The sequence below is a fragment of the Lepus europaeus genome, chromosome 18, assembly GCF_033115175.1.
Source record: "Lepus europaeus isolate LE1 chromosome 18, mLepTim1.pri, whole genome shotgun sequence".
Taxonomy (NCBI): Eukaryota; Metazoa; Chordata; class Mammalia; order Lagomorpha; family Leporidae; genus Lepus; species Lepus europaeus.
In genome coordinates, this window is record NC_084844.1 from 11,114,640 (window position 1) to 11,132,591 (window position 17,952).

General features: G+C 51.3%; 1 protein-coding gene and 1 long non-coding RNA gene across 2 annotated transcripts in view; one reads left to right on the top strand and one right to left on the bottom strand.

Annotated features, from left to right (window-relative positions):
- Positions 1 to 6,772: 6,772 nt before the first annotated feature.
- Positions 6,773 to 9,373, bottom strand: LOC133776614 (uncharacterized). The gene is made up of 3 exons (XR_009868441.1): positions 8,921 to 9,373; positions 7,788 to 7,857; positions 6,773 to 6,851 (listed from the first exon to the last, which is right to left on the bottom strand). It is a non-coding gene; the product is annotated as an uncharacterized LOC133776614 (long non-coding RNA).
- Positions 9,374 to 10,317: 944 nt separating this feature from the next.
- The window catches only part of FAM20A (FAM20A golgi associated secretory pathway pseudokinase), a 56,042-nt gene continuing 48,407 nt past the window's right edge, over positions 10,318 to 17,952 (top strand). The window contains exon 1 of the mRNA XM_062215693.1: positions 10,318 to 11,289. Coding sequence (XP_062071677.1) covers positions 10,886 to 11,289 — 404 coding nt within the window. The 5' untranslated portion in view covers positions 10,318 to 10,885. The remainder of the gene's footprint in view (positions 11,290 to 17,952) is intronic.

Below are 17,952 nucleotides of genomic sequence, written 5' to 3' on the forward strand. Positions count from 1 at the left end.
TATAGAGAAGAGGGTAAAGGAGAAGAGACTCTCATTGATTGTTCTAAAAGCTTGAATATTTTCCAAACATTTCACAAAGAGAAAATATTTGTGTATAATTTGTATGATTGAAAGTAAGTCCATCGTGGCCGGCGCCACGGCTCACTAGGCTAATCCTCTACCTGCGGCGCAGGTACTCTGGGTTCTAGTCCCGGTCGGGGAGCCGGATTCTGTCCCAGTTGCTCTTCTTCCAGTCCAGGTCTCTGCTGTGGCCCGGGAAGGCAGTGCTTGGACCCTGCACCGGCATAGGGGACCAGGAGGAGGCACCTGGCTCCTGGCTTTGGATCGGTGCAGCACGCCGGCCATGGCAGCCACTTGGGCGGTGAACCAACGGAAGGAAGACCTTTCTCTCAGTCTTTCTCTCTCACTAACTCTGCCTGTCAAAAAAAAAAGAAAAAGAAAAGAAAAGAAGTCCATCATGAAGGTAAGGTGCTAGCCCACGTCTCCCTGACTACACTCCACCACCGTACACGGAGTTGTTGCCTACAGGTGGTATGTCGTCCCCAACCCCAATCAGCTTTCTCAGCTTCCACTCTGCTGGTGTGATCCCGCACCCACGCACCCTTCACCCTTCCTGATCCTCTGCAGTGCATGGAGCTAACAGAATGCAGCCACCAGTCATGCATGAACCATGAGCTAAAACAAACCCCTTTTATTTACAACTCACCCACCCTTGGGTATTTTTTTGAAAGGCAGAGAGACAGAAACACAATCTTCCATCCACTGGTTCACTCTCCAAATGCCTGCAACAGCTGGGACTGGGCCAGGCTGAAGCCAGGAGCCAGCTAGTCAGTCTGGGTCTCCCACAGGTGTGGCAGGAACCCAACCACTTCGGCCACCACTTGCCATCTCCAGGATGTGCACCAACAGGCTGCTGGGAGGAGAAACTGAGCCAGGACTCAAACCCAGGTTCTCCAACACAGGATGCAGGTGTCCCAAACGGCACCTTAACCACTATGCCCAACATCCTGGCCTCGGGTATTTTGTTACAGAGCACAAAATGGTCTAAGACACCTCCCTTAGCAGCTTCGGCAATGGCTTATCCAGGCCCGGCACCGCAAGTCTTGTCAGGACCACCGACTCGCCCCACTGAGGCTGCATCTGGGAGGTGAGAGGGAAGTGAGGCCTGCACGTGTGTGACAGCAGCTGAAGCTGCAGCATTTTCCGGGATGGGAGAGGCATGGTGTTAAATCCTCTGTCTCATTGTAAGAACCTGTGTAAAACCAAGAGTTGGGCCTTAAATCCAGACTTTGAGTTCCTAACACACGCTCTCCTCACATCTAGGGAGAAACAGGGTGGTGTAGAGGCCATGGGGAACACTTGCCTTTTCCTGGCTGCCAGGTGAACACGGTTGCAAACTGTGGGACTTAATCTGACCCCAAGAGAGGAAGAGGTATGACTAGTTGAGCTCAGATTACAGTCATCTGTCTGCAGTAAAACCACTCACCATCCTTCACACCTTTCAGCCTTGCATTTACAAAAACAAAAACCCTGTGAGGTGAGTTCAGGTGTGGCATAACCAGTAAAGCTGCCGCCTGGAGCGCCGGCATCCCATTTGGGCGTCGGTTCGAGTCCCAGCTGCTCCACTTCTGATCCAGCTCTCTGCTATTGTGCCTGGGAAAGCAGCAGAAAATGGCCAAGTGCTTGGGTCCCTGCACCCACATAGGAGATACAGAAAAAGCTCCTGGCTCCTGGTTTCTGTCTGGCCCACTCCAGCCATTGCAGCCATTTGGGGGGTGAATCAGCAGATAGAAGACCTCTCTCTCTCTCTCTCTCTCTGACTCTGCCTTTCAAATAAATAAATAAATCTTTAAAGAGAGAGAGAGTGGTATCAGGGATGTTTGGGAAGGGACACTAGGCGTTGTACACCGTGCTAAGGTAATCCTCACTTCCCCACCCCCTCCAGAGCTCGTTCACCCAGCTGAGTGAGGACCTGTGCTGATTTTCAAAGATTTTTGGAGTCATTTCTATTTATTTTAGCTGTGTTGGTGTTCTGAGACTGAACTTTGACCCAGCCCGAGGTATTTATTTGTGTTACCTCTGTTTCACGTTGGTCTCACCCACTAACTGTGAATTCGTCTAATGGATTAGGAGCTGCTAGACAACAGTTAAAAGCCTTTAAGACATGATTTTTCTAAAGACCCAAAGGTCCCTGCTTTCTGAGAATAGCTGCGGTGTCAAGGCAGCGAAACAAAAGCAGGAAAACCCGTTCGGTCGTGGCTCAGTCTGGCATCCAAAGCTCTCACCTCACGCCTGTGGCCAAGGGTGCTGCTCAGAAGGGCCACACAGTCTGAAAGCAGATATTCACGGTGCGTGAGTTTCTTCCCATTCTAAGAAACACACAAATGGTTCATTCAAGTCCAGACTGCTCTTGTACATATCCCTGGTACTCAACCATGTGTCTGCTTTTAAAAACAAGTAGGAAGTTTTAATGTTACGATTATTTATTTGAGAGACAGGGAGAGAGACAGACATATGTAACCACTATTCTGAATTTGGTATTTGCTCCGGGCCAAATCTTTGTGTTCTTCCCAAATTCACGACGTGATGCTATTTGGAAGAGGGAATTAGGGCCTGAGTGTAGAGTTCTCATGAATGGTATGAGTGCCCTGTGCAGGGGAGAAAAAGACCAGTTCTCTCTCTCCCCCACGGTATGAATGCAAATCAAGAAGGCAGCTGTCGGCTGGCGCCGTGGCTCACTAGGCTAATCCTCCGCCTTGCGGCGCCGGCACACCGGGTTCTAGTCCCGGTCGGGGTGCCGGATTCTGTCCCGGTTGCCCCTCTTCCAGGCCAGCTCTCTGCTGTGGCCCAGGAGTGCAGTGGAGGATGGCCCAAGTGCTGGGGCCCTGCATCCCATGGGAGACCAGGAGAAGCACCTGGCCCCTGCCGTTGGATCAGCGTGGTGCGCTGGTCGCAGCACGCTGGCTGTGGCGGCCATTGGAGGGTGAACCAACGGCAAAAAGGAAGACCTTTATCTCTGTCCCTCTCTCTCTCACTGTCCACTCTGCCTGTCAAAAAACAAGAAGGCAGCTGTTGTCCAGCCAGGAGGAGGGGCCTCAGTGGACACCAGATCTGCCAGTGTCCTCATCCAGGACTTCTCAGCCTGCCGACCTCTGAGAAACACCGTTTCTGTCATGTAAGTCCCCTCGTGTATCATTCCGTTTGTGATAGCAGCCCAAACTAAAGCAGCATGCATCATTGTCATTCTCATGCAGGTTTGTGTAATTTTACAATACCAAGAATTATTGGGCCTGTTTAACAGTTATCTAGGTAGTATACTGATACAGAAACACACACACACACACATAATATATACGTATTTAAATCATTTTACAATTTGAAGATGTATCAGTGTTGAGAAATATAGTTGTATTTTTTATCTTTTAAAAAAAGATTTATTTATTTGAGAGGCCAAGTTACAGACAAAGGGAGAGACAGAGAGAGATCATCCATCTGCTGGTTCACTCCCCAAATGGCTGCAACAGCCAGAGCTGGGCCAATCCAAAGCCAGGAGCCAGGAGTTTTTTTCCAGGTCCCCTACATGGGGGCAGGGGCCAAGCACTTGGGTCATCTTCTACTGCTTTCCCAGGCCATAGAAGAGAGCTGGATCAGAAGAGGAGCAACCAGGATGTGAACCAGCGCCCGTATGGGATACCGGAGCTACAGGCAGAGGCTTAACCTACTATGCCACAGCGCTGGCCCCTGCACTTTTTACCTTAACTGCTGTTTTCCACTGGATGACCATACCACAATTTATTAATTTATTCTCCTATAGATGGACAATAACTTTTTAAAAAATCTTTGTTATTATTAGCCAAACTGCAAGGAAAATTCTTCAGGAGGGAAAAATTCACTTTTTTTAATTTTTATTTTGTCTTTAAAATACAGTTGGTTGAATAATACAACCAATAAAGTTGGCTTTATTGTTGATTGCACAGTTCTGTCACAGATTCACATGACCGTGCCCTCAGTCACAACAAGACATGGAGCAGTTCTAACCCCCAAACAACTCCCTAATGCTCTTCCTTGTAGTCTCAGCTTCATCACTGTCTCTGATGCCTGCCAACCATGAGCCATGCACTGTCACCACAGTTGTTCCATTTCTTTTTTTAAACAAATATTTATTTATTTATTTATTTGAAAGGCAGAGTTACAGAGAGGCAGAGGCAGATACAGAGAGAGAGGTCTTCCATCAGCTGGTTCACTCCCCAGATGGCTGCAACAGCCGGAGCTGAGCCAATCTGAAGCCAAGAGCCAGGAGCTTCTTCCCAGTCTCCCATGTGGGTGCAGGGACCCAAGGACTTGGGCCATCCTCTACCACTTTCCCAGGCCATAGCAGAGTGCTGGATAGGAAGTGGAGCAGCCGGATCTCAAACCAGCACCCATATGGGATGCAGGCACTGCAGGTGGCAGCTTTACCTGCTACACCACAGCGCTGGCCCCCAGTTGTTCCATTTCTAAAGTATCATATAAATGTAATATCACAATATGTAAACTTTTGAAATTGGAGTCTATCTCACAACATAACACCTTTTAGATGCATCCTAACTGTGTATATATCAATATTGTGTTCCTTGCTATTGCTAGGTATCATTACATATTATTACATTGTCTGATATTCAACAGTTTATCTGCCCATTGGTAGACATTTACATTATTTCCAAATTTGACAATTATTCATAAGACTGCTGTAAGACCTTCACAGACAGGCTTTGGGCACCTATGTTCACAATTCATTTGGATAAATACCCAGCAGTGGACTGCAATCATATGGTAAGTATGTGTTCTTATTTCCAAGTGTTTGGGGATTTACCAGTTATCTTTCTGGCACTGATTTCTACTCTAATTCTATTATGAACAGAGAACTTGACTCATATGATTTTTATTCTTTTCAAATTTATAATTTTTGTGCTATAACACGGGATATAGTTTATTCCAATAAAAGTGTACACTTAAAAATATATGCTAAAGGGCCTGTGCTGTGGCATAGCAGGTTAAGCCACCTGCAGTGCCAGGATCCCATGTGGGTGCTCGCTTGAGTCCCAGCTGCTCCACTTCTGATCCAGCTCCCTGCTAATGTGCCTGGGAAAGCAGCAGAAGATGGACCAAGTCCTTGGGCCCCTGCACCCACATGGGAGACCCAGACGAAGCTCCTGGCTCCTGGCTTCAGTCTGGCCCAGCTGCAGCTGTTGTGGCCATTTAGGGAGAGAACCAGTGGATGCAAAATCTCTGTGTCTCTCCCTCTCTGTGTCTGTAACTCTGCCTTTCACATAAAATAAATATATCTTTTTTAAAAAGAAAGGAAGGAAGAAAATGCTCATTCCCAGCCCCACTTCCAACATTATGGTTCACTCGATCTAGGGGATAGCCCTGGAATTTGCATTTTGTATGCAAACATACGAGGTCATTCCAACACACAGGTTGTACTTTAAGAACTCTGCCTATGTTGAAATACGATGTCTTGGTCATGCATAGAAAATTGACGACTTTCTAGTTCAGAATAAGGTGTCGAGGGCAATACCAAATCAATCTCGGGTTTCTGAACTTCCATTCTGATCTGCCACTCACTGTAACTGCCTCTCTCCTCTCCCGCTGATGGCTGGCACAGCCAGCAGGCTAGGTCGGCATTGCCGTCACACACACCTACACAGTAATAAAATCTCCAGGGGACATAGATGCCTACGGTTAGCAAAGGTATTTCCTTATGTTTCTTATCTACTGCTCTTTCAGTAAGTCCACTGTGATTCCAGTAAATGTTCTAATAGTTAACATTTATCAGGGCCAGATTTTATAAGTCAGTACTGTTATTTGAAATACTCTTTTCCAAACCACTCTTCACTGTCATGTTTGAGTCCACATACGCAGACCCACACACACATTTATTCTACAGGAATCTGGTAGTTCTCATCTGTATGCCTTGCTTTGTATGAGACCCTGTGAAGGCAGCAAAAGAAAAGAGAAAGACTTGTCCTCATGGAAGACAAAACTAGTGTAAAAAAAAAAAAAAACCAGCCACACACACAAGAACACAGCCAGCTGTGTGTTAAGTACCATGTGAGTGTGTGCAAGGTGAAATCGAGTATTACCTTCACAGAATGAGGAACTCTTGCATTGAAATGGGACCCTCACTTTTCTGATTTAATTCCTAGAGGGAGAAAGCATGATATTTAGCTTGACTGGAAGGAAACACACAAGAGCCCTTTCCGTTTGCTCCTTTTCGTGCACACAGTAGCACAAACTCCCTAATCCGTGCAGTGTACATGCTGCCTCACGCCCTCTCTTAATTGGCTATGGGTGCAGGCAGACCTTGGCCCTCTAATGATCATGAAGATGTCTGAAGGTAGGAAGGATGTGTCATATACTTCTCCTGTGTCTCTTACAGAGTCTAAACTCCGTCCTTTTATTTTGACCAATAATTAGGCCCCTACTGCGAACTGGGCCCCGTACGAGGTTCCACAGCTGCTGGGGTGGCCAGGATCTCTGCCCTCACTCAGCAAGCACTTCCCCAGTGCAGGACACAGACAAGCCACGCTCCCTCCACACTCAGGAAGCAGTGTGCCGCTGAGAACGGAAGTGTACCGTACCAGCTTGCAGGGGCTGCTGCAACCAAGTGCCACAAGTCACTGGGCTCCCACGACAGGCATTTATTGACTCAGTCCTGGGGGTAACAAGCCCAAGACTGAGCTCCGTGGGGGAGGAAATCCGTTGCATGCTTCTTCCTACCTTCCGGAGGCTTCTGGCAATCTCCAACATCCCTTATCTCGTAGAAACATTGCCTCAATCTCTGCCTTCATCTTCAGACAGCTCTCCCCCTGTGTGCATAGCTCTGTGTCCAAATTTCCCGTGTCTCTAAGGACACCAGTCCTAGCGGTTAAGGTCCATTCCATCCCAATCTCATTTCAACTCATTCTGTCTACAATGCCTCTGTGTCCAAATCAGGCCACATTGGGGCTATTCAAGATGAGGATTTCTGCATATGAATTTGAAGGAGAAACATCATTCAACCCATAACACAAACAACCACACAACATGGCCAATGCGGTCATAAGGGCATATAGGAGAAGCTATGGGGATACACCAGACCACATGGCACTGAGTTTAAGGGACATGAGCAGGAGCACCTGAGAAAATGGGACAAGCGGTCAACGCTTGGGTAGACAGTGGTTCACCAGTGAGCCAAGGGGCAAGAGCTTTCATTAAAGGCATGTCTGTGCCTGGGGCACTGCAGAAAGTGCTGTGGACCTAAGACTGGGAGCGATGTAGGAAGGACAGGGGAGATGAGGATGGATAGGGAGGGAGAGCAGACCTCCAAGAGCCATGGACTTAATCCAGAGGCAGTGAGGGGCCTTGTGGGATTTTCAGGAGACTCTTCCGGTTGCATCTGCATGCTGGGAAGCTCATTCTGGCAAGAATTTGGGGGGACACTGAAAGGGGGCAAGATTGGAAGCAGTGAGACCGCTTCACAGTCTGCGAGTCTAAGCAAGATTTTATAAGGTTCTGGACAAATTCAGGGGCAGGATACATGGAGAGGGGGCAAGGGATGGATTTCCACTGGGAGGCGTGAAACAGAACGAGTCCCTACAAAGAGCTGTCTAGGGAAACGTCAGTGTGAATTGAGGGGATGAAGATGAGGCTGATGGGAAAGCCAGGTGCCAGGAAGAACAAAAAGAGGAGGCTCATTTCCCGGAGGGGGAGCGAGAGACTTGAGGCAAACATTGAGACCGTGAGATCTGCCTGGCCAGTCCTACCTGTGGGATGTCTTCCTCCTATGCCAACTTCATTCTCTCAATATCTGACACACGCGGTTTTGCCCTTGACCTTTGTGGGACAGGAAACATACGCTTAGTTAATCTCCAAGCAAGTTAGAGAAATGGGGGCCAGACAACAGTCTACTAAGGGAGCATGACCCTATGGGTTGGGGAAAGTTGAAATTTTAGGACTTGTGGCAGCCTCATAATAATGACTTTGCTAACTCAGAAAAATGCACACGGTGTTGTCCCATGGTCATTACAGACAATGCCTGCTTCCTTCATCCACTGGCCATGACACATCAGAAGGAGCAAAGATTCTTAGAAACTGGGTAACAGTGGAAATTTAATTCTAGATCAATGAAAGAAGGTTCCAGAACCCCTCCTAATGCCTCCCACCACATGCAAGTGAGTGGAGTAGCAGAGAACAGATCATCTTGGAGTTTTTCCCTTGGACTGGGCATTCAGACTACAATGCTATCTCCTGTTTCTATCTTCCTTTTCTATACTTTTCCTTTTCTATACTTTTCTATTTTTGCCTTACCCATGAAAAGTCTCTAACATAACCTAGTGTACTAGGCAGCTTTCTGTTACTATAACAAGTAAACGTGAGGAAGCCCAACTTTATAAAGGACAGGGGTTTATTGTTGGCTCACGGTTCTGGAAGTGTAAGGTCAAGGAGCCTCATCTGGTGGGGGCCTTCCTGCTGACAGTCTGGAAGTGGCATAGAGCATCCCACAGCAGGACACAGCACACTCGCATGGCTGTGTCTAAGTATATGTAGTCTCTTGTGATGCCCCTGGTATTCAATCATTGCACCCTGCTCTAACGACCTCATCCAATCTGATCACTTCGCAAAGACCCCACCTTTGAACACCACGATGCCACTGAGCTTCTACCCTCTTTGCACTGATTCACTTAGGACTTTGGGATTGAAAGTCCTGCCTGAGTCCGAGGGCCAAATCATATTCAAACCAGAGCACCTGGTGGAATAGGTGCCCAAGGAATAGGCACAATGGTAGCAAACACCTGTGTCACCACTCACTTAGCGTAAGTGCTTTGCAGACTTCAATTCATTTAAGCTGCATAATAACTGTGGGGGCGGGGCAGGTCCAATGACTGTCTCGACTTACAGATGAGTGGATGGCTGAGGCCACAAGACGTCTTCCCCCAAAATGCAGGTCAAGAATTCTGGACTGAATCCTGAGTCAAGGGCGATTCCAGGAGCCAGCGTTGTTGCATAGCAGGATAAGCCACTGCCTGTAATGTCAGCATCCCATACGGGCATTGGTTGCAATCCCAGCTGCCCCACTTCCTATCCAGCTTCCTGCTAATGCACCTGGGAAAGCAGCCGAAGATGCCCAAGTGTTTGGGCCCCTGCCACCCACCTGAGAGACCCAAATGAAGCTCCCGGCTCCTGGCTTCAGCCCAGCCCAGCCCTGGCCATGGCAGCCATCTGGGGAGTGAGCCAGGGAATGTAATATCTCTCTGTGTCTCTCCTTCTCCCTCTGCAACTCTACCTTTTAAGTAAACAAATGAATCTTGGGGGGCAAGAGTAGGTGACTCCTGCCAGGCAAGGGTGGTGGTTGAAGAGGAGGATAAATAGGGGAAGTTCTGCCACTGGGGCAGGCAGCTCCTGCACATCCAGCAGGGCGGAGCGCCTCCCCACAGAGACCCGCACCTCAGGCTAGGACCAGGTCACTAAATAGAGGAGCCAGGAGTTCCGGCGCCGGCCTCTCCCTCCAAGGAAATCAGGGTGGGAGGGGTAGTAGCAGTGACCTCACAGACTATGGGGAGAAAGCCCCGATGTGTCTTCCAGTGATTCATCTGGGTGGACTCCTTTCACACCAAGCTCAATGCAAAAGGTCGGAGTGGGGCCAGAGGGGCCCCTCCCTCCTTCAGTGCAAGAAGCGTTTCCTCCTTTTAAAGTCCAGGCAGAGTTGGAATCAAGCCCCGTCCAAACAGGAAATCGCCAAGATTCTAGGTAAAACCGGTGCCTTCGTCTTCTTTAAAGGTCAAGCTTTTCATTCACCAAGTCATTGTTTCCTGAGCGCCTACTACGTGCCAAGCACGTGGCTCGTGGTTGTTAGGGATCTCTGCGGGCGGGGGCAAAGAGAGAAAGGATGAGCGCGCGCGCACACACACACACACACACATCTGGCAAAGCCCACAAGAGAAAGCTTTTGGGGAATTGTGATGGCTTTCTTCTAAAAAATAAAAATGGAAGTGAACGTTCCAGCCTCGTCTCCCAGGAGTCCCCCCAGCGGGCCTGGACTGAGTCCCGAGCCGGGAAAGTGAGAGGCCTGGGCGCAGCGAGGAGGCCTGGGGAGGCGGGCTGGGTGACAAGGTGGAGGGGCAGAGCGGCAGCGGGCCCGGGACTCGGCTGGAGAGCTGCGCCAGAGGCAGGTGCCAGCTGCGAGTGGGCGGAGGTGCGGGCGCCAGGCCAGCGGGGGGAGGCCCCGCGTTACCTCTGCCTCCAGGAGGCCCGGCGCGCGCTCCAGCTCGCCGGGAGGCGCCCCCGCCTCGCCAACTCCCAGCTTGCGCCGTCCGTGCCAGCCTGGGGCCCGGGCGTCCCCGCCGCCCGCAGAAGGAGCCGCGGGCGCAGTCGCTGCAGCGCCGAGCGGCAGCATCCTCAGGAGAGACGCCCCAGGCTCCGCAGCCGCCTGCCTGCTCCCGGGGCCGAGCGAGCGCCGCCGCCCGCTCTCTGCGCTCCTCCTCGCCGTCGCCCGTGCCCCCGCCGCGCCTCCACCCCGGCGGCGGCCTGCACCTGCGCCCCGGGCCCTTCACCTGCGGCAGGCACCCGGCCAGGCGGGAGAGACGAGGCGCGAGACACCCGGGAGACCCGGTCCCCTCGTCTCCACTAAGCACGGAGAAGCGAGCGACGCCCGCCAGCACCCGGTCCCCAAGTTCAGGGGTGACAGCTCTCCAAAGAGGGCTATCCCGCGAGGTGAGCATTCCGGTCCCGCGGATCCCGGCCGGCCCGCGGGACTCCAGGCGCCTCTACTGCCTGCGCCCCGGGCGCCCTCCCGGGTCCTCGGAGACCGCCCGCTCGCCCCCCGCACCCCGGCGCCCACTTCGGCCCGCGCCCGGGCGGGGCCATGCCGGGGCTGCGCCGGGACCGCCTGCTGACCCTGCTGCTGCTGGGCGCGCTGCTCTCGGCCGACCTCTACTTCCACCTCTGGCCCCAAGTGCAGCGCCAGCTGCGGTCCCGAGATCGCCCGCCTGGCTGCCCGTGCGCCGGCCGCGCCTCCTCCCAGCCCGGGGATCCGGCCGCAGCCTCCTCGGACCCCGGTGCGGGCGCGCACAACTTTTCCCAAGCCGGGCGCGGGGCTGAGCCGGAGGGCGGCGGCCGCGGCGTCTCGGACTCCAAGCTGCAGGCCCTCTTCGCCCACCCGCTGTACAACGTCCCGGACGAGCCGCCTCTCCAGGGTCCGGAAGACGCTCTCTTGGCCAGCCAGGAGGCGCTGCGGTATTACCGGAGGAAGGTGGCCCGCTGGAACAGGTGAGCACCCCGCCCGGGAGACCCGGGAGACCCGGGAGCGCGCGCTCCCGGGGCCTGCGCCGCGCTGCCCCCGCCTCTGGCCTGCGGCGGCCGCCCGCGCACCTGAAGCTTGGCTGCGGGGTGACAGGGTGTTCCCCAGCCAGCCGCCCACCAGCCGTGGCAGACCCCAGAGGGCAGCCGGCGAGGGAGACCTCAGTGGGAGAAAAAGTTTCCAGCGGCCGTACAGCGAGGAAATGCGCCGAGCCCCTCCCCCTGAGCGCCTCTGTGCTCGGCTGAGCCCCACTCCCGTTCCCCGGCCCAGACCCCCCCCCCCCCCCCCCGCCCTTCCCGCTGAACCGATGCGGAGCCGCTGCTGGACTTCGGTTTTTCCAGTCTCCAAACAGAGCAGTTCCAGCGCCGCCCCGGAGGCAGCCTCACCTCTGCGGCTGGAACACACCTGGGCGCCTTCCAGAAAGCCTGCCACTCTCCGCTCCCCGCAATCCCAGCCCCGACCCGTTCTTGATCCCGCTGCCCCGTGTCAGAGATCGCCAGAGGTCAGCGGGGCAGGAAGCCAGCAGTCGGTTCTCAGACGCCCCCCTCCCCTCCCCGCTCCTCTCTGCAGCGTGGCTTGTCCCTCTCTGACGGGTGCCACAAGTTGAAGTCACTTTCAGTATCTTGTTGGGTTGACATGGACCTGAGGTTTGGTGTTTCCGCAGAGAAGGTTTAAAAGAAAAAAAGTCAGCTTGGGCATTTTTAAAAACCCGAAGGCAAATACCGTAGAGGGTGGGGGGAAAATGTATCGGACATACTTAGGATGAAATTAAAAAGGATGGTTTTGTAAAAGGGTTGGCATGGGGCATGGGGCTGTGGGCTGAGATCCTCATGCCCATGGCTAGAAGCCTTCACAGGGTTTCCTCTATTTGAAAGCATAAAACTCCTCTACATATTGCTCCCCACCCCAAGTTCACTTTCACACCACACCCATCTCTCTGCTTAATACGAGAGATTTCAAAATGAGATGTCTGGTGGTTTTATGGTCCCTCTGGAAGAAAAGCAGACCATAAATCTCTGCTGGAGCTCAGAGCTCACCCAATTTAACTGTTTGCTCATTATTCTGTACTGCTGAGAGTGGAGGGAAGGAAAAAAAAAAAACTCTAGAAAATAAAAAGAGGAAGAAGTTGAGAATTACTGGCTGAAATCAAAGTGGTGATTTTCAATTGCAACTCGATGGCTGGTGATTTTGAGAAAGAAAGCGGTTCTCAATTTCATTGCTAATTGTGTGCAATAGAAGGCAGTGTCAGTCTGCTTCTCTGTCATTTTCAACCGTACTTTTATTTCATCAGCGGCGTGGGCGTCAGGGTCAGTGAGCTAGAAGATTTTGCCCTTGGAACAATTATCTACCTACCTATTGTGGACTTGAGCGTGAGAGACTGTGGGAAAAATCATCTGCTTTTGCCAGGGTTGATCGATGTCCACCTAGTCACATTTCTGTGACCTTAAACTTCCCTATGTCACTTTGATCCTGGAGGAAAGTCCAGGAAAATATTTTGGCAGAAAAGCAAAAAAAAAAAATTTCTCTCCAGGCTCTCCTACAATCAATTTTAAGCTTGATTTCTACACCATTATCTGTCCAAAAAAAAAGCACAAACACACACATTAGCCAGAAATGATCTTGGCCATTTAACAGAGGGTCAGTGGGGGCTGGTGACCTTGCTGTCTTCAGAGGTCACAGAGTGGTTCTGTGTGATTGGTTGACTGTGACAGTGTCCCAAGCGAGGTTTGTGGGCTGTAGCACGAGGGCCAGCTGCACTTGTAAACACTGGACCTGGACCTCAGGAGCTAAGAACAGCCCATCTCCACTCTCAATGGGAGTGAGGCTGCTAAGAGGCAGAGGTGTTCTTACTTACATCAGAGTTAAAAGTGGAACTCGGGAAGTCATTAGCCAGTGTGATTTTGAATCACACTCAGAGTTGTCGTGGTGTGAGAGGTAGTCACTCCTTATGAGGAAGAAACACGTGCCCTGACGATTACACCGACACGTGGAAGTGCTGGTGAAACCCAGGTGCCCGCTGCGACAGACAGGGCCAAGGAAGGCCCCCAGCGGCGGTGCAGACGGATCATTAGAATGGACATCGCATAATCAGAAGCAAAGAATAACCTGGCTAATTGTGTTTCTCTTGCACAGACAAGCCCTCCTTGCTAGTAGCCACAACTCTGCCGGTATTTAAAATGTCGTGATTTATGATCATATGTGGAATCTTCCATGCCAGTAGTTACCTACCATTAACTGCCATACGAACCCAGTGCATCAGGAAGCTCTGATGCTCCAGGAGAGGTGCAGGTTGTAAAATCAGCCAAATCCACATTCTTCGTCACTCACTTGCCCGGAAGAGACCGTTGGTCTGAGCGATTTCTTTCATATTCTTTTATTTTTACCACCACACTAAGCAGTAGCCATATGAAAAGTGTCTTTCTACGAACTCACGCTCATTACCCTAAGAGGAAGTAGGTAATGGCTGGGCAAATTCCTTTTTGATTTCACACTGTGGAAGAGGGAGCTTGTCCACTGTTTTGAATGTTTCCGGCTTTCAACCAATATTTGTTAATTGGACATCAATGTTGAGTTAAGCCGAACCTTGGAAGCCACGTGGTGTGTAGGGTGGGCCATCTGGGTGCTACCTGACCCTCGGGCTTTCAGCAAACCTTAACCAGCTGTCCTTGCCTCCCTTCCTCTCTTCTCCCCCTCACAACATGACCAAGGGGGCACAGTCCACGTTTAAAATGTAATCAGGAAAAGTGTTCCTGTCAAGTAGTCAGCTGCTGATCACCGCGAGCCGGCCCACGCCGGGCTCCATCAGGCGCAATGGCACCGTTGGCACCTGTCTTGAATAGCAAAGAGGGAGGAGCACAGGAAACACCGTCTCACTCTTCCAGGCCACGCACTAACAAGGCACAGCCACGCTGCTCCTGGTCTTTGCCTTAATAAGCGGTGGGGGCAGGCTTACCTGGAGCACAGGTGATGCCTCATGTCAGCGCCGTGCTTACGTTCGGAGAAGCTGAGCTGCGATTTCATCCCTGGCCCGCCAGACAGCATCTGTCCTTCGACATGTCACAACGAGTCCGTTTGGCCTGGCCTTCTGCCCGGCTCTCTTTGGTCGGTTCCTATGTAGCAGACAAGGTCAAACAAGGTCAGGCCTTTCCAGTGCAGAAACTCCAGCAGCTGCACCACAACTGCTTCTCGTTTGTGACATCTTTGTCCGTTCTCAGGAAGATTATATTGTGCTGCAATTACAGATTCAGCGCTTGGGGGCGGGGGAGGGGGAGGGAGAGAGAGAGAGAGAGAGAGAGAGAGAGAGAGAGAATTGCTCCCCATCACAAGCTCCTGTCTGCCCCTCTCCTCCTACCTATTTGCCATCACTGAAAGCAAGCTTAGCCCTGAGTCTCTCTTTGAAAATCACAGCTCAGAAGCCGGGCAGCTTTTTCAACACATGACAGTCGTGCAAGGGGAGTAAACTGGCTGCAGTTTTCCTGGGGGTGCCTTGAGAAGATCCAGAAGCCAGGGCAGTTAGAGGAGAGGGGAGAGGAAGGTCCAGGAGAGATGACAAGCAATTCAGCTGGAAGGTGGAGGTGTCTAGTCTAGGAGTTCTAGAAAGAAAAGCTCCTCCTGGCCCTGTGCCATCTATGGAGTGAACGATGCCATCGCTTCACTATCTCTTCTGTCCTTGCCTCCATCTTTTTACATCTTTCCTACTCATCTCATGCCTGCCCCCAATCATTTAGAATGTAGGGTTTTGTTTTTTTTTTAAAGATTTATTTATTTATTTGAAAAGCAGAGTTAGAGAGAGAGAGGAGAGTCAGAGAAGAGAGAAAGAGATCTTCCATCCTATGGTCCACTCCCCAAGTGGCCACAATAGCCAGGGGCTGGGCCAGGTAGAATCCAGGAACTCCATCTGGGTCTCTGGTGCGTGTGGCAGGGACCCAAGCACTTGGGCCATCTTCCACTGCTTTCTTAGGTACGTTAGCATGAATCAGAAGTGGAGCAGCGGGGCCAGTGCCATGGTTCACTTGGTTAATCCTTCCCCTGCGACACCAGCATCCCATATGGGTGCCGGGTTCTAGTCCTGGTTGCTCCTCTTCCAGTCCAGCCCTCTGTTGTGGCCCGGGAAAGCAGTGGAAGATGGCCCAAGTGCTTGGGCCCTGCACCTGCATGGGAGACCAGGAGGAAGCACCTGGCTCCTGGCTTTGGATTGGCATAGCTCTGGCTGTAGCGGCCATTTGGGGGGTGAACCAATGAAAGGAAGACCTTTCTCTCTGTCTCTCTCTCTCTCTCACTGTCTAACTCTGCCTGTCAAATAAAGAAAAAAAAAAAAAAGTGGAGCAGCCAGAACTTGAACCAGTGTTCATATAGGGTGCCGGCACCTTAGGCACTGGCTTAACCCTCTGTGCCACAATGCCATTCCCAGCATGTAGGTTTCTTGTGAACAGTTCAGCCACAGATTCCCACTTGTGGCTAGTGGGCTCGTGCCTTTCTCCCAGGGCTGACATGACCTTGGCTCCTTGTCTGGTTCTTCTGCCGACAATGCCAGGTCAGAAAGAGAGAAAACGGCTTCTGCTGTGTGGAGATGGATCTCAGCATGGCTTGTGTGTGGCTACCAGAGGGACTGGGGAACCTGACTTCTGTCTCCCATTCCCATTCTTCCCAACGATAGCCTTGTTTGGCTGCTTTTGAAAGTGCTATTATTTCAGTCATTTCTGACTCCTTGGACTTACAGCTGAAGGAACCCTCCCCTCTTCTCAGAATCAACAGCGCCAAGCAGAGCATTTCCGAGAAGGCCACTCCTAGCAGGTCATTTGCAGGTTCCTGCTCCCTCATGCTAAAGCCAGGTCCTCATTGCCATAACCCCAGGAAAGAGCTGACTCACAGAGAATGTCAGTAGTGTTCATCCAGTGAGGAGAGGCAGCTCCCACTTCCAGGTAGTTCCGTTGTTTCCAGCTTCACTCAATCTCTTTTCACCAGAACCAAGTTCTCATCAGTGCCAGGAGCACAAGCGGCTAATTTTCTGCATGCAGATCCTCCTACCTGAAACACAATTGTTATGTGCCAGAGAGTTCACCTACACTTATTCATTTAGGCCTCGCAACTTCTACAGAAATAGGTGTGTATAGTAAGCAGAATTCCAGGAGGGCCTCCCAAGACGTCCACTCCTAGCACACACACGTCTCTCCTAGCTGGTCAATCAAATGGCAATATGGACTCTACCAGAAATGAGCTTTTCAGGTGTAATTAAAATTCCCCAGTAGTGGCTCCTGAGATAGGGAGGATGTCCAGTGAGCCTGACTTAATCACACGAGCTCTGAAAGCAGCAAATTTTCCTAGTGAATGAAAGGAGGAATCAGAGATTCAAAATACAGTCAAGGTGTGATGGCCCATTGCTGGCTGACTTGAAGGTGGAAGGGGCAGTGTGGCGAGGGATTGGCCCCAGCTGACAGCCAGCCCGGAAGCAGCCACCTCAGTGGTACAATCACAAAGAAACGAATTCTGCCACTGGCAAGGATGAGCTCGGAAGCACGTGGTGCCCCAGAGCCTGCAGATAAGTCCCAGCCAGCACCTTCAATGCCGCCTTCCACGGCCCTGGGCAGAGAGCGCAGCCACACCGGGCTGCAGCCGAGAGCTAGTCAATGGGTGTTACTTTAAACTACTGGGTTAGTGGTCGTTTGTTGCACTGCAATGGAAAGTGAGTATGGCACTGATGCTTACTTTGTTTGACAGCGGGAACTAAGCAAGAGACCGCTATATGCACTCTGGCCTCTCCTTGACTGTGTCCATTGTCTTGATATGTGCCATGCTTTTTGTGATTGTCCGCTCTGTCCAGCTGTAACGTCATAGCAGCTGTCTAGAGTTTCCTGTGAGACAGAATGGCCATCTGACCTTGGCATGAGCAGCCCCCAGCTTACACGTGGCCACCCTACCACATGTGTTCCATGGCCTGCCATAAGGTGGAACCAGAGTAAATACCTCTGGACCCGATAATTGGGAACAGATGACAGTGAGATTGGGGGACTGTCAGACACTGGCCACTACCTCCTAGGAAAAGGCCTTGAACAAAAGCAATCTCAACTTTAAAATCACCCCACCTCTAGCTTCTCCACTCCCACCTATAAAAATCCAGCGCAAAATCCCCCTGCTGAGACAATCTGAAACTTGGATCTGGGATGCTCTTCTTATTGCAGTAGCCAAAAAAAAAAAAAAAAAAAAAGCCGGGAAGGAAAGTTGAGAAAGTGTCATTTGCCAAGAAGAGGAATTTCTTCAGCTTCTTGTGCTTTCGGAAGAAGAGCAGCCAAGAAGTCCAGTGTTAAAGAAAAAGGGAAACCCAGAGACCCTGACTTAGCCAAAGCAGTTCCCGCTCTGCCCCTTGGCAGGTGCTGACCTGCATTTTTCCTTTGATTATTCATTAAGCTGGAGGCTGATAAGAGCCCCTGGATGTTGCTGGAGTAGGTTTGCATTTGCGTATGGCTGAGAGTGAGGACACCACTCTCCACAGCCGTGGCTTTAGCAGAGTAGAAGTTACTAGGCATAAGTTATGCCTGCTTTTATAGGCAGCGACATACATATGTGCCTAATGAAAACCACAGGATGGAAAAAAAAGGCTTAGCTCTTTTTCTGCCCTGTCACTTGGCGGAGTG